The sequence below is a fragment of the Entelurus aequoreus genome, linkage group LG20 (genome assembly GCF_033978785.1).
Source record: "Entelurus aequoreus isolate RoL-2023_Sb linkage group LG20, RoL_Eaeq_v1.1, whole genome shotgun sequence".
NCBI lineage: Eukaryota > Metazoa > Chordata > Actinopteri > Syngnathiformes > Syngnathidae > Entelurus > Entelurus aequoreus.
This window is the reverse complement of record NC_084750.1, coordinates 17,107,259-17,122,354: the sequence shown is the minus strand read 5'-3', so window position 1 is coordinate 17,122,354 and position 15,096 is coordinate 17,107,259. Positions and strand designations below refer to the sequence as shown.

The 15,096-nt window shown below is 40.1% G+C and overlaps 1 protein-coding gene across 1 annotated transcript in view; it reads right to left on the bottom strand.

Annotated features, from left to right (window-relative positions):
• The window catches only part of LOC133635967 (cytoplasmic dynein 1 light intermediate chain 1-like), a 32,001-nt gene that overhangs the window by 12,057 nt on the left and 4,848 nt on the right, over nt 1–15,096 (bottom strand). The window contains exons 3-8 of the mRNA XM_062029493.1: nt 6,318–6,434; nt 6,009–6,239; nt 4,294–4,442; nt 4,051–4,144; nt 2,482–2,617; nt 2,257–2,368 (exon numbers count right to left, since the gene is read on the bottom strand). Coding sequence (XP_061885477.1) covers nt 2,257–2,368; nt 2,482–2,617; nt 4,051–4,144; nt 4,294–4,442; nt 6,009–6,239; nt 6,318–6,434 — 839 coding nt within the window. The remainder of the gene's footprint in view (nt 1–2,256; nt 2,369–2,481; nt 2,618–4,050; nt 4,145–4,293; nt 4,443–6,008; nt 6,240–6,317; nt 6,435–15,096) is intronic.

Sequence of the window (15,096 nt, the reverse complement as noted above, 5' to 3'; positions counted from 1 at the left end):
TCTGGGAGGCGCAAAAATGTAGAGCCTTTGTAAGTCTTATAATGAAGGCATCACATTATGTAAGTTTGTATATTAGCACATACTATCAAAATGACTGTGTGTCGCAAATCTTCCTTGACAGAAATATTAAAATGTTATATTTATTCTGCACTTTTTTACAACATTGGAAAACATTAGTAAACGGAGGCTTCTCAGAGGGTGAGATACCTCCTGGAAATTACTGGCTTAGAATGGTATAGATGTGTTTGTCCAAGTGCTAGGAAACAACAGGCTGTTTTCTTCTAATGGATTTATTACAATCTTTGCAAGCTGGGTAATGTTTGCTGTGGTCTGGAAAAACATGGCACACAAACAACTATCAGAAATGCAGCCAATATTACATACAGATAATGTGTCATGAGACATGCAAATATACATTAAATACACAGAGGACGTAAGTAAAGGAAATGTAATGAGCTCAAATATTCCTACAAACGAGGCATAATGATGCAATACGTACTTACAGCTAGCCCAAATAGCATGTTAGCATCGATGAGCTTGCAGTCAAATATGCGTGATTAGCCCTCCACGTAAGTCAATAACATCAACAAAGCTCACCTTTGTGCATTCATGCACAGCATAAAACGTTGTGGGACAAAATTAGACAGAGAAGAAGTGGCAAAAACACCTCTTTTGGTGGCAGCATCGGAGAAAGTTGTACATGTAAACAAACTACGGTGAGTTCATAAACCGCCAAAATTAGGACAAAACGGTGCTCGCAAAATACTCTCCTCAGTGAAGCATGTTTTATATAAACAGTGGGATTTCTAACCATTAGGGAGGTTTGTGTCATGTTTGTCCTACCGAAACTATATTAAACCAAATAAACTATTTTCCCAACCTTATTCTATTTTAATACATCTTTGAAAAAGCTCCAGGGAGCTAAGACGGCTCTAGAGCCGCGGATTGCCACCCCCCCCGTCCTAGCCGTTAGCCGACCGGACGGGTCAGCCGGACAGCTCCAGCGGCATTCAGTCAAACACGTCCAAAGGACAGACATTTATGCATGAAAATATTGTGAAGCTGCTGATGTAATTGAGGTGTTTCAGTTCATCCTGTGTAGTCCCGACTCCACAAATTGGACAATCGAGTATTACCTTTGGTACACAGCCACAGCTTGCTGTCAACTCTGACCTCCAGTCCGTCACTCAAAGACGTCCTCCGTGTGCAACATAAGCAATAACAGTTCCTATTGTTACACGACAGAGACCTACAAGAGTACGCTCCACAAAGTAAATGCTAAAAAATATATTATGTTATTTAATAAACCTACTGCAGTTGTTTATAGCACATGCTATCGTGTTGTTTTTTAACTCTAAAGGCTTAATGGCCACATGCGTGGACAGCACCTTTTAGCTCTTACTTCCAAATTGTGTACACTACTGAATTGGGGTCTTATGGCCGCTTATGTGGACACTTATACTGCCATGTGGTGGTGTCAGAAGACTTAACATACAACGGAATTTGGAAAAAAAAGTTTTAAAATGAGAATTAGCATGTCATTAAACATGTAGTACACGTTTGTGTACTTATGGACTAAGTGCATCATATCAAAAGATGATTCTTAGTTTTTATTCTAATTAGGGTCCAATAAGCCCAAATAGCAAAGAGAAATAAAAAAAACATGTAAACAAACAGCTTGGGCCTTAAGAGGTTTTAAACAATATTCCCTATCTAAATGTTTTTCCTTTGAAAAATCATGTAGCATTTTGAGTTAATTTAAATTAATTTCAATGGGCGGGGTTGATTTGAGATACTGTGAAAGCGTTTGGAGTTACTCGTTTGGTAGTAGAACCAATTGAGCTTGATTTTTTAAAGGGCCTGTGGCACATTGTAGAAATAAAATATATTAAAAAACCAGCAAAACGAAAAATAAAGCAAAAAGGAATAATGTTCATAACTAACAATAACTAATACAAAGATGTCTTTAAATATACGTGTAGCATATTTTTAGCCTTCGTAAAAAATTTTTAAAAATTCACGTGCGTCATAGCCAATTATGCAAATTAGGTGATGATGATTTGCAAAGGGAGGCATTTGCAAGTCATGCATAGGCCTTCACCAGAAATAGTTCGATATTTGAAAAATAGTTCCAATTCAAAGCACTACTGTACAGAAAAATAGCCCTTTCAAACCTTTAAAGTGCGATAGGAAATGTCAAGCCTTTGTTATGCGTCTATTAGCAACCTTTCATAATGCACTCAGTGAGGTCACTACCTTTCTGACTGGTGGTTTGACAATTACGTCCTCAAACCCGTCATCCGCCTTTATTGTTTGGAAGTTCTCGTGAAGTATTGCAATCTTCTTTTCATTGTCCCAACCTGACGGACTAGTGGAGAACAAAACATAACATTTTAAAAATGCCTTTTTGACTCAGCAAGCAGGCATAAGCTGAAGCAGTCAATAAGAGCTTATGAAGCTTACATAACAGTACACACTTACATGAAGACTGCATCTTTTTCCACTACTTGTGCAGGGCAGTGGAATGGAAAGCCGTAAAGTCTGTGGACTAGGTATTTATATAGCACATCCAGGTTCTTCATCTCCTTCACTGATGTGTAAATAAGAGACGCTCCGTCTGATAAATCTGTCAAGGTTTTTTCCTCCCCACAAACATTATGGATTGTAAGCACTTAAAAAGGTGATTCTCAAGACAGTTTTTCAGTATTTAAACCTGGGCGGTGCACATCGTTTTGCAATATAAGTGAGTCTTGTTGACACCAGATAACATTATTTCCTGTTAATAATTGCACACTTTCTGCCGCAACATGGTTCAATCTAAATTTCCAAAATTTTACTAAGCACTCATATCGTGGTGTTTAAGCTAGCTTAGTGGTTAGCATAGCTATTAGCATGTCTGTTCCTGGTTTGATCTCGGTGTGTAACAGGTTTAGCTTCATCCTCTTATGGTTTACTAAAAAGAAAGGTAGTTATTATGGAAGTGATTATTATTAGCTTAAGGAAGCTTCTCCACAATGTGTATGGAGTAGAGATGTCCGATAATGGCTTTTTTGCCGATATTGTCCAACTCTTAATTACCGATTCCGATATCAACTGATACCGATATATACAGTCGTCACATTATTATGCCTAATTTTGTTGTGATGCCCCGCTGGATGCATTAAACAATGTAACAAGGTTTTCCAAAATAAATCAACTCAAGTTATGGAAAAAAATGCCAACATGGCACTGCCATATTTATTATTGAAGTCACAAAGTGCATTATTTTTTTTAACATGCCTCAAAACAGCAGCTTGGAATTTGGGACCTGCTCTCCCTGAGAGAGCATGAGGAGGTTGAGGTGGGCGGGGTTTTAGGGAGGTTAGGGGGTAGCGGGGCGTGTATAATGTAGCGTCCCGGAAGAGTTAGTGCTGCAAGGGGTTCTGGGTATTTGTTCTGTTGTGTTTATGTTGTGTTACGGTGCGGACGTTCTCCCGAAATGTGTTTGTCATTCTTGTTTGGTGTGGGTTCACAGTGTGGCGCATATTTGTAACAGTGTTAAAGTTGTTTATACGGTCACCCTCAGTGTGACCTGTATGGCTGTTGACGTGTGTGTGAAAAGCCGTAGATATTATGTGATTGGGCCGGCATGCAAAGGCAGTGCCTTTAAGGTTTATTGGCGCTCTGTACTTCTCCCTACGTCCGTGTACACAGCGGCGTTTTAAAAAGTCATCAATTTTACTTTTTGAAACCGATACCGATAATTTCCGATATTACATTTTAAAGCATTTATCGGCCGATAACATCAGCAGCCCGATATTATCGGACATCTCTAGTATGGAGACACATTAGCTGCTAGTCGATTGTCAGCCGGGGGACTAAAAAGAAAGTTTCAGCCATCGGGGAACGCCGTTTGCGATCGGCATTAAAAGCCATAAATCGGCAATGGCGATCACATATTTTTCACAAAAATCGTCCGATACTGATCGGTAGACCTGTCGATCGTCAGTATTTTGTGAAAAGCAGTGAGTAGAAAACAGAAAGGAGCAATGCAGACTTTGGGAAGGATACATTGCAAACAAAACTGTCTGATGTAGGACTGGATAAAATCCAGGTGTTCGTCTCTGTAGTCGTGCTCCTTCTCCAACGTGCTGATGGCATCACACTGCGAGGACGCAGAGGTCGGTGTCAGGTGGAGGACATTGTGGAACAAATAAGCAGTGGACAAATACGCTCGGACAACAAGAACAATTCAATCCATGGTGGTACACATTATCATTCAACCTTAAAAGCGACATTAGTCTGTGGGTGTACCTTGGTGCACACCACCACCATTGGTATACCCAGGTTGTGCGTGAGTGTGTTGTCTCCCAACGGCAGCAGTACACTCTCCTCATCCTCGCCTCTCCGCTGTGGTGTCCCGTCCTCGCCACACTCTGTGTACTCCTGGAACTGCTTTACAACTACACGCAAAACATACATATATAAATGTGACCTGTGCTGGCAAAATGAGTCACAATGAGGAAATTTTAAAAACTGAGTTATTGTTATTTACACATTCTCCATCTAAAGACCTTCAAAATGATGTATGGTTTGTTGGAATCGGACAGAAAATGACCGAGTTACATCCGATTGAAGTCGACCAAGTTTGAGGGTCCGTTTTGAGAAAAAACAGCTTAAAGTTTACTGTTCCAGAACAGAATGTTCCAAAACAAAACTCCATAGCAACCATACCTTAAAAGTCCTTGTAGCAACACCAAAATTGGTACAATTAAAGTCAAATCCCATGTCTAAAGGAAAAATATATATTCAACTCTATTGAAAACGGTTATGTACAAAAATGTCAACACTGTTATGTCACAGTTTTTTTGTTCACTGGTCAGTTTGTCAGCTGGTCAGCTGTCCGTAATATTCCTGACCAGCAGCACTAAGAAGATTCGCCGACTGCAGTGAATTTAGCGCACTTGCAACCGCCTGTGTACCCTCTCCACCTTCTAAATCCATTACGGAATGTAAAACAGTCTAACTTATCCACAAAAATAATAGTGAAGTGAAGTGAAGTGAATTACATTTATATAGCGCTTTTTCTCAAGTGACTCAAAGCGCTTTACATTGTGAAACCCAATATCTAAGTTACATTTTAAACCAGTGTGGGTGGCACTGGGAGCAGGTGGGTAAAGTGTCTTGCCCAAGGACACAACGGCAGTGACTAGGATGGCGGAAGCGGGGATCGAACCTGCAACCCTCAAGTTGCTGGCACGGCCGCTCTACCAACCGAGCTATACCGTCTATATCGTATATATATATAATAATTAAATGTTCGAAAATCACCTTTTTTCACCAAATATTCCGCTCAAATTACTGTGTTGTTTTTCATCAGGGCGCTGCCATGATACCACAATGCACCGCGCGGGGTGATTCAACCAATGAGGGTACGCCTCACAGCGACCGGTGTTCCGGTTAGCAACAAGCCGGATTTGTTTACGTCGGGACAGGTTTAAAAACTCAAATTATATTGGTTCAGAATGGTGTCATCGGGAATTCCATGCTCATTTTTAGAAAGTATGTAAACTTGGCGTCACAATGATTCCAAATATGGCTAGGGGGATTCCCCCTTATTGCCGCGAGTGAGCGTTGAAAACACTTGATTTTCTCAAGGAATTTTAACACAAAGGACTCATTTCTGAAGACATACCTCGTACAAAACCTTCAAATAATGGTGATTTAAGATGTTTTCTTGCTATTTCGATGATTGGGATCGCTAGATTGTGGCTTTATGGACTCATTTTTGTGAAAATCTCAATTTCAACCAAGATACATTTTTTTCACTTATTTGCCTGTAGGTCAAAATTAGCCTGTGCGTATTCTGACTCATTTTGCCAGCACGGGTCACATATATCAACTAGCTGATCTTATACCCTGGGTCGCAGAGCGTCTAGAGGGGTCATATAGTTTCTTGTAAAGTCTTTTTTTTTCAAAAATGAAGCCGTCTATCCATTTTCCCTTCGACCGCAGGCAGCATGACTCACGTCTGAGCTCCAGCTCCCGCAGCGTTTCCGGGGGGACCCGCAGTTTGTCGACGTGTTCCCTAGCGACGGCGGCCCACTTCTGGAGCGAGTCCAAGGCGTTCCACGGCCGCGACATGTCAACCGTTATCAGCAGCAACGTGTTGCTGATTGCATCCACCGGCACAGCCACCCCCTGTAGACCTTTGTGGTAAAGGTCTCCGTCTAACACCCAGGCGTTACACCTCGTATGGTCTGAACACAAAAACACTATTTCAAAAACAAGCAGACATAAAATGAAATTGCTAAAAAAAATTAATTACTGTTTGATACCATCGATGTCGTCGTCATGGACACTGATGTAGAGATATTCTAGACCTCGCCCTTTCATGTACTCTTCAACTCCTTGTAGCTTGGCAACCAAGGTGGTTTTCCCCGAGCCAACCTCCCCTAAACACAAAAATGTGAAATCATTAAAGAACATTATAGGGGGTACAAAAAAAGTCAGAGTACATAAAATATCATTATCGCTACATGCACAGAATTTTGCGTACACTAAAGCAGGGTTACTTAAACTTTTTGATCTTGGGGCCCAACTTTTCCACTACAAAGGGTCCCGGGTCCCACTCAAATATTAACACTGAATTAGTTATCTTACTCTTGATTTTACTTATATTTAATGATCATATCTAACCTTCTTACAGTTCAGTACTTAGTCAAAATGGTATGACACCATGTGTTAATCACAAAGATGTGTTATATATTTAACACATAAACCTTAGGCTTAGGTTAGGCCAGGGGTTTGGCAACCCGTGGCTCCGGAGCCACATGCGGCTCTTTGATCACTCTGATGCGGCTCAGCTTGTCACGGCCATCCTTGCGCTCTGCTTGTCAAACCTCGGGACACACCCACGGCCACGCACAAGCTTTATTCTCTCTCTCTGCCTGTCTCTCTCTCTCTCTGCGCAATACAACATAAACCGTTGGCCAACCAAAAAGTAACCACAGAACACTATACGGGAGAAAGGTTGTCCCGGGAGATTTTCAGGAGATACACTGAAATTAGGGAGGGTTGGCAAGTATGAACATCGCACACGCCTCACAGATGAGAGCTTACAATCCTGTGTGAAGATAAAGGTGACGTCATACAGTCCTGATGTGGAGACGCTGTGCGCTGCAGTTCAGGAGCAGAAATCACATTGACCAAGTATGATAAATATTTAAATTTACTATAATTTTGCATGTATTCACATTCTTTAATTGTTCAGTGAAATAGACATTTTATTATTCAGGTTGGCAGCTGACTGCACGGCGCCAGTAAAAGGATGACGGCACAGAGAGAGAGGACGGAATTTTTGGTTCTCTGCCAGTGGATAATTTAAGTTCGCCGTTTTGTTTTTTCATTACTACAAGGAGGACTTAAATAGACATTAAGTATTTTACTTAACCTTCAACCCGACGTCTTTTTCGGAGTTAAAAACGTTTTGTTGCATGCAGAAATTGTAATTCATTTTCTCTGCAGTCGTTCATTGATGTCATAAATGTAACCCATAATAGTTTGTTTATACATAGCACAAAGCAAAAAAAACTTTATATGCAGTGTTATTTCATTTTAAATTTCAAAAGAGTTTTGTGGCTCCCATTGTTTTCTTTAATTTGTGAAACGGGTCAAAATGGCTCTTTGAGTGGTAAAGGTTGCCGACCCCTGGGTTAGGCTAATTAGAAAAATAAGTACTAACCAAAAATGCTGCATAGGAGACTCCTATTTAACTGATGAACACATTTACATTACAGATGTCTAATAATATCGGACTGCCGATATTATCGGCCGATAAATGCTTTAAAATGTAATATCGGAAATTATCGGTATCGGTTTCAAAAAGTAAAATTGATGACTTTTTAAAACGCCGCTGTGTACACGGATATAGGGAGAAGTACAGAGCGCCATTAAACCTTAAAAGGCACTGCCTTTGCGTGCCGGCCCAGTCACATAATATCTACGGCTTTTCACACACACACAAGTGAATGCAATGCATACTTGGTCAACAGCCATACAGGTCACACTGAGGGTGGCCGTATAAGCAACTTTAACACTGTTACAAATATGCGCCACACTGAACCCACACCAAACAAGAATGACAAACACATTTCGGGAGAACATCCGCACCGTAACACAACATAAACACAACAGAACAAATGCCCAGAACCCCTTGTAGCACTAAATCTTCCAGGATGCTACAATATACACCACCCGCTCTCCCCCACCCACCACCACCTCAACCCCGCCCCCCCTCAACCCCGCCCACCTCAACCTCCTCATGCTCTCTCGGGGAGAGCATGTCCCAAATTCCAAGCTGCTGTTTTGGAGGCATGTTAAAAAAAATAATGCACTTTGTGACTTCAATAATAAATATGGCAGTGCCATGTTGGCATTTTTTTCCATAACTTGAGTTGGATTTATTTTGGAAAAATGTGTTACATTGTTTAACAAAATTAGGCATAATAATGTGTTAATTCCACGACTGTATATATCGGTATCGGTTGATATCGGAATCGGTAATTAAGAGTTGGACAATATCGGAATATCGGCAAAAAAGCCATTATCGGACATAATTTACATACAATTATGTTGTGTTGAATAAACTAAATTAATAATGGTAAATGTGTTGTACTTGTATAGCACTTTTCTACATTTTTTAAGGAACTCAAAGCGCTTTGACACTATTTCCACATTCACCCATTCACACACACTGATGGCGAGAGCTGTTAAGAGCTGCCATGCACGGCGCTAACCAGGCCCATCAGGAGCAAGGGTGACGTGACTAGAAGGTAGAAGGTGGGGATTGAACCAGGAACCCTCAGATTGCTGGCACGGCCACTCTCCCAACTTCGCCACGCCGAATATTTGTCTTAACTAAACTGTCAATAAAACTGAAGTGCAAATGAGAATACAGTTTCACCACTTTAGACAATTTCTGTGCTTAAAAACTTCTCTATGACTTCAGCTCCAGACCTTTGTTTGAGATTGTCATTACTGCCACAAGTGATGGAAAAGTGCATTACAACTGACTACAGAAAATATATTTTTTGCTAAACCGGTACTTTTGAAACAGTGCTTGAATGGTGCTCGAACTGATATAAAAAAAAAAGAACAAAAAAGAGGAAAACATTCAATTTGTGTTTAAAAAACATGCTATTACACTGCTTGTGTTGTCATGTTGCCGTTCAAAATTCAGGGGTGTGTAAATGCACCACCAAGAATTGTTGTGTCGAGCGCTACAGCGAAATGTGTGTGCTGTGTTAAAACTAAGAACTGTGCAATTAAGTTAAAAAAAAAAAAGAGTGCCTCTGTTGGGAAGCTAGATTACTTACAAGACATTGGTTGCACAACTAGGGCTGCACAAATCAAATTTTAATCATGATTTGTGTTGCCAGAATTAAACTAGGGTGATCGTCTGCAATATTAATATTTAAAAAGCAGTGTCTCCCTGGAGTCCAACGAGAAGAATTAACGGGTAGTCGTCGTCCTAAATAGAGTCTGGAGACACTTTCCGTCGAGTTTTTGTATTTTGTTATTTAATATACATTTTTCACCCTACAAAAGATTGATAAATGGGGGGCCACCATTGGAACGTGGCTTTTATTTTATGGCCCCGAAAAAAACACACAAACAATATGAAAAATAAAGCTTATAGCATCATTTAATGAGAAAAAGATGAAATACTAACAAAAACTTTGGATAACATTTATTTAGCTCTTTTATCAGACTATTTCATGACTGACATCACGTTTAGGCCCCCCACCTTGCACCCCATTACCGCGAGTAAATTGCAGACACTGTTTTACCTAACATAATGACTAATTGTGATTTCAATATTAATACAAATAATTGGGATGATTATTTTGGCCATAATTGTGCAGTATTATGCACAACATCGTTATATGGTAGGCCAGGGGTGTCAAAGTCAAGGCCAGCGGGCCAGATCCGGCCCGTGAATGAATGATCTATGACCCCGGGATGATATTTGATTAGTATTAGAACTGGCCCGCAGGTCACAGACGCCTGCTACTGTTTTGCACTAGTGTTGGCGCTAGGAATTTTAAAACCGGGGTCCCAGGGACCCCATTTTTAGGACCCCATCAAGTCATAAAAATGGGGTCCCGCAGTAAAATTTTGGGGTCCCACTTTTTTGTAAGCGTTTTGAAAACAAATGATGAATGTATGCATTATCCTGTTATATCTCACATTCTATATTGTGTTTTGGAAAAAGGTCGTCATAAACGTTAATTCATTACAAAAAAATAATACAAAAGAAAACACATTTGTATGTAAATGTATTCAGTTATAAACATTCATTCACTTTCTTCTTTCCTTCATGGATCTAAACTTTACCGCTGCCAGTATTTTTTTTTCTATATTTTATTGTAATATTTTCATAATGTGTGTGTTCTATTTTTGGCCAAAGTAAGACAAAGAAAACAATCTGAAGTTGTCTTTATTTATTAAGTTTTAATGCCATGATTTTAATAGTCCGGCCCACGTGTGCACAGATTTTCCTCCATGCGGCCTCTGAGCTAAAATGAATTTGACACCCCTGTGGTAGGCAATAGCGCTGCAGCTACCGATTATTTTAGCAGTCAGGTAATCTATTGATTAATCGAATAACCGGACACATTTATCTGTATGTAATATTGGCTGCATTTCTGATAGTTCTTGGCGTGTCATGTTGTTCCAGACCACAGCAAACATTCCCTAGCTTGCCAAAGATTGTAATAGATCTATTAAAAGAAGACAGCCTGCAGTTTCCTTTAACTTGGACACACACATCTATACCTTTGGCCATTAAAAGCCAGTCATTTCCAGGAGTTATCTAGCTAACTTCTGAGTAGCCTGTGATTTATTAATGGTTTCTAATGTTGTAAAAATTTGTAGAATAAATATTACATTTCAACATTTCTGTTAACGAAGATTTGCTTCAACCGGCGACACAGTCATTTTGAAAGGAGTCTTATATAGCTAATATAGACACTTACACATAATGTGTTGCCTTCATTATAAGACTTTTAAAGTAATTTTGATAGTAGTCTTTTATAGCTAATATAGACACTTACACAAAATGTGTTGCCTTCATTATAAGACTTATATAGGCCTTTTCATTTTTTGCGGCTCCAGACAGATTAGTCTTTTGTATTTTTGGTCCAATATGGCTCTTTCGACGTTTTGGGTTGCCAACCCCTGGTTTAGCCCGACCACACAGCTACCCTGCCTGCCGTTTGTACCGGACGTGACATGTTATTGTTGTGTTGCCAGGGATGGATCAATGGTGCTATATCCACACAAGCCGATAGAGCAGGGGTGTCAAACTCATTTTAGATGGGGGGCCACATTGAGGAAAATCTACTCCCAAGTGGGCCGGACTGGTAAAATCATGGCACGATAACTTAAAAATAAAGACAACTTCAGATTGTTTTCTTTGTTTAAAAATAGTAGAAGCAGATTCTTAAAATGTACACATCATAATGTTGTTGTTTTTTTTTTTTTTACACTTACATGTTGCGGTTAATAGTATTCTATCTTTATTTGTCATTATTTATATTTTCTGAACACATTTAATTTAATTAATTCAATTTAATGTTCATCAGTCAACTCATTGGTCAAGATGAAAAAATATATATCAAAATCAAATTACAGTATGTTATTTATGTTGTTTGATCATTTTCCTAGACTGACATACAGTATGTAGACTTAGACTTCCTTTTTATTGTCATTCAAATTGGAACTTTACAGTACAGATAAGAACGACATTTTGTTGCATTAGCTCGTTGTAGTGCAGAATAAAAGAGCAATAAGGTGCAGATATAAATAAATAGATTACTGTACAGATAAATATATTGCACTTTTGCATATGCATCCACGTTTATGGATGGATGTTATATTGTCTTTATATTCCAGCCAGTTAATTCGTTTTTTGGGGGGAATTGAGGGGGATTATTATGATGCGGCCTGAGGGAAGAAGCTGTTACAGAACCTGGAGGTTCTGCTATGGAGGCTGCGGAACCTCTTTCTAGAGTCCAGCAGTGAAAACAGTCCTTGGTGGAGGTGGGCGGAGTCTCTACAGATTTTCTGAGACCTGGTCAGGCAGCGGCTTTTTGTAGCATCATCTACAAAGATACAAATAATTGCTACTGCGACATCCAGTGGACACATTTGGAAAAAGCAGTTTTTTCCATTTAAAAATTTCAGGGTAATTTTTATACTTAGCAAACTCGTCCCACAGGCCGGATCAAACCTGTTCGCCCGATCCGGCCATCAGGCCATACATTTGACACCCCTGGATTAATCGAAGGACCGGAATATGAATCAAACTTTTTACAATTAATGTATCTATTAATCATAGCAGCCCTATTTGAAAGGGTTACTTGCAAAAATGATTACATTAGTGCTTAATTTGGACTCACAATAATGCAGACAGTAAAATAATTTGTGGGACAATATATCTGAGCCTCGTGTTTATTTGTCTCTCTCTTCCAACGGAGGAAAATGTCTCACTCTGCATCACTCTCAGCACCTGAACGCCTTTATTTAACAGTAGAATAGACCGCCAGCTTTACGCACACAGGAAGCACAGACAGAGACCCTCGCGACACAAGGTAACAAAAATTAGGGGGGAAATATTACGATTAGAAATCCTTACGTCCCGTTGTGGGAATATTTCAGCTTCAAATCGGATGGACATTGTCATCCCATCAACATGAACGAACGAGCAAGAATGCCGCGATCATGTGATGGCAATAAACAACAACAACAAAAAGTCTGACCTATTTTTTCCAACTAGGAAAAAAATGCACTTGAAGATGTTTAATACTTATTGAAGTTGAATTTTTGCTTACAAAAAATTAGTCCATTTAATTTTTTGTTTTGGCCTGTACTGTTCCTGAAAAGAAACATGTCTTCCCTCACTTGGTATTTTTGCAGTTTCTTGCATTTATGTGTATGAAATATAAAAATCGCAAATCTTGCCCCATGTGGAAGAGTACCTCGGAGTCTTGTTCACGAGTGAGGGAAGAGTGGATCGTGAAGTCGACAGGCAGATCGGTGCGGCGTCTTCAGTAATGCGGACGCTGTATCGATCCGTTGTGGTGAAGAAGCTGAGCCGGAAGGCAAAGCTCAACTTACCGGTCGATCTACGTTCCCATCCTCACCTATGGTCATGAGCTTTGGGTTATGACCGAAAGGACAAGATCACGGGTACAAGCGGCCGAAATGAGTTTTCTAGGTCGGGTCTCTCCCTTAGAGATAGGGTGAGAAGCTCTGCCATCCGGGAAGAGCTCAAAAGTAAAGCAGCCGCTCCTCCACATGGAGAGGAGCCAGATGAGGTGGTTCGGGCATCTGGTCAGGATGTCAGCCGAACGCCTCCCTAGGGAGGTGTTTAGGGCACGTCCGACCTAGGGCTGGGGGATATATGGAATATACTCGATATATCGCGGGTTTGTCTCTGTGCGATATAGAAAATGACTATATCGTGATATTGGAGTAAACGTTCTCACGCAGTTGCTTTTAGCTGCGGGCATTACACTACAGGCTCTTCTCACTCTTTCTTGTCTCTCCTTCTCACAGAGACATAAAACAAGCAAATCTGGTAACAAATGAAGAATAATTATTTCCCAAGAAAAACAGCAGGGGGTCTATCGTCTGGCGGTGGTTTGGCTTCAAGCGGGAATATGTTGAACAGACAACCGTAATATGTCAAGTGTGGGGCAAAAGCGTTGCTACAAAAAGTAGCAGCACTGCTAATGTGTAGCATCATTTGAAAAGTCACCCGCTAGAGAATGAAGAGTGCTTGAAACTCTGCATGTCAAAGTCTCCGTTCGGTGCCAAACCAACAAAAAGCCCAAGCAACCATTTCCACATCAACACCGTATGAAAAAAATAGTCAACAACAGAAGGAGATAACTTCCGCAGGAACCTACCACATAGCGAAGGACATACACTATTTGATTTCCTATTATGCAGCTCATTTTTATTTGACACTTATTATGATAAATAAATGATAAATGGGTTATACTTGTATAGCGCTTTTCTACCTTCAAGGTACTCAAAGCGCTTTGACAGTATTTCCACTTTCACACACTGATGGCGGGAGCTGCCATGCAAGGCGCTAACCAGCAGCCATCAGGAGCAAGGGTGAAGTGTCTTGCCCAAGGACACAACGGACGTGACTAGGATGGTAGAAGGTGGGGATTGAACCCCAGTAACCAGCAACCCTCCGATTGCTGGCACGACCACTCTACCAACTTCGCCACGCCGCCCCTATTGAAATATCTTGTGTGACATCATGCACAAAAGTGCACTTTATTTGTTTTAGACTATTGTAGTGGCGTTCTGTACAAAAAGTGCACTTTAATTTAGTGTTGTTTTGATATGTCATCTTAGTGACATCATGCACAAAAGTGCACTAATAGCTTGTTTTAAAATGTCTCTGACAATCTTGCACTTTCTGTTTTGGAAATGACATGAATGTTTGTGCCACTGCTAAATAACTGTTTAATGAATACACTTTTGCTAAATTGACCTAGTTGTGGTTTCCCACTCTGCATGAAAGTTTAAAATGAGCATATATTAATGCAGTATGAAGAAGAATGTTTTAATGTAGACACATAGAATCATCATACTGCTGTGATTATATGCATCAAGTGTTCATTCAAGGCTAAGGCAAAATATGGAGATATATATCGTGTATCGTGACATAGCCTAAAAATATCATAGCCTAAAAATATCGAGATATTAATCAAAGGCCATATCGCCCAGCCCTAGTCCGACCGGTAAGAGGCCACGGGGAAGACCCAGGACTAGGGTTCCAAAATTCCGGGAATATTAAAAGTTGGAAATTTTTCATGGGAATTAACGGGAATATATGGGAATTAACAGGAATTAATGGGAAATTAATGGGAATACACATTGAATGCAACATGCTAGATATTGCAGCATGATTATTAGCTAAAACAACCTGATTTAATGCAAATTCAGTAGAATTTCAACCCTTCACTGTGCATTCCTCCATCACATGCACAGATAATTCCCAGCATGCTACACACTACAGCAGGGCTATTG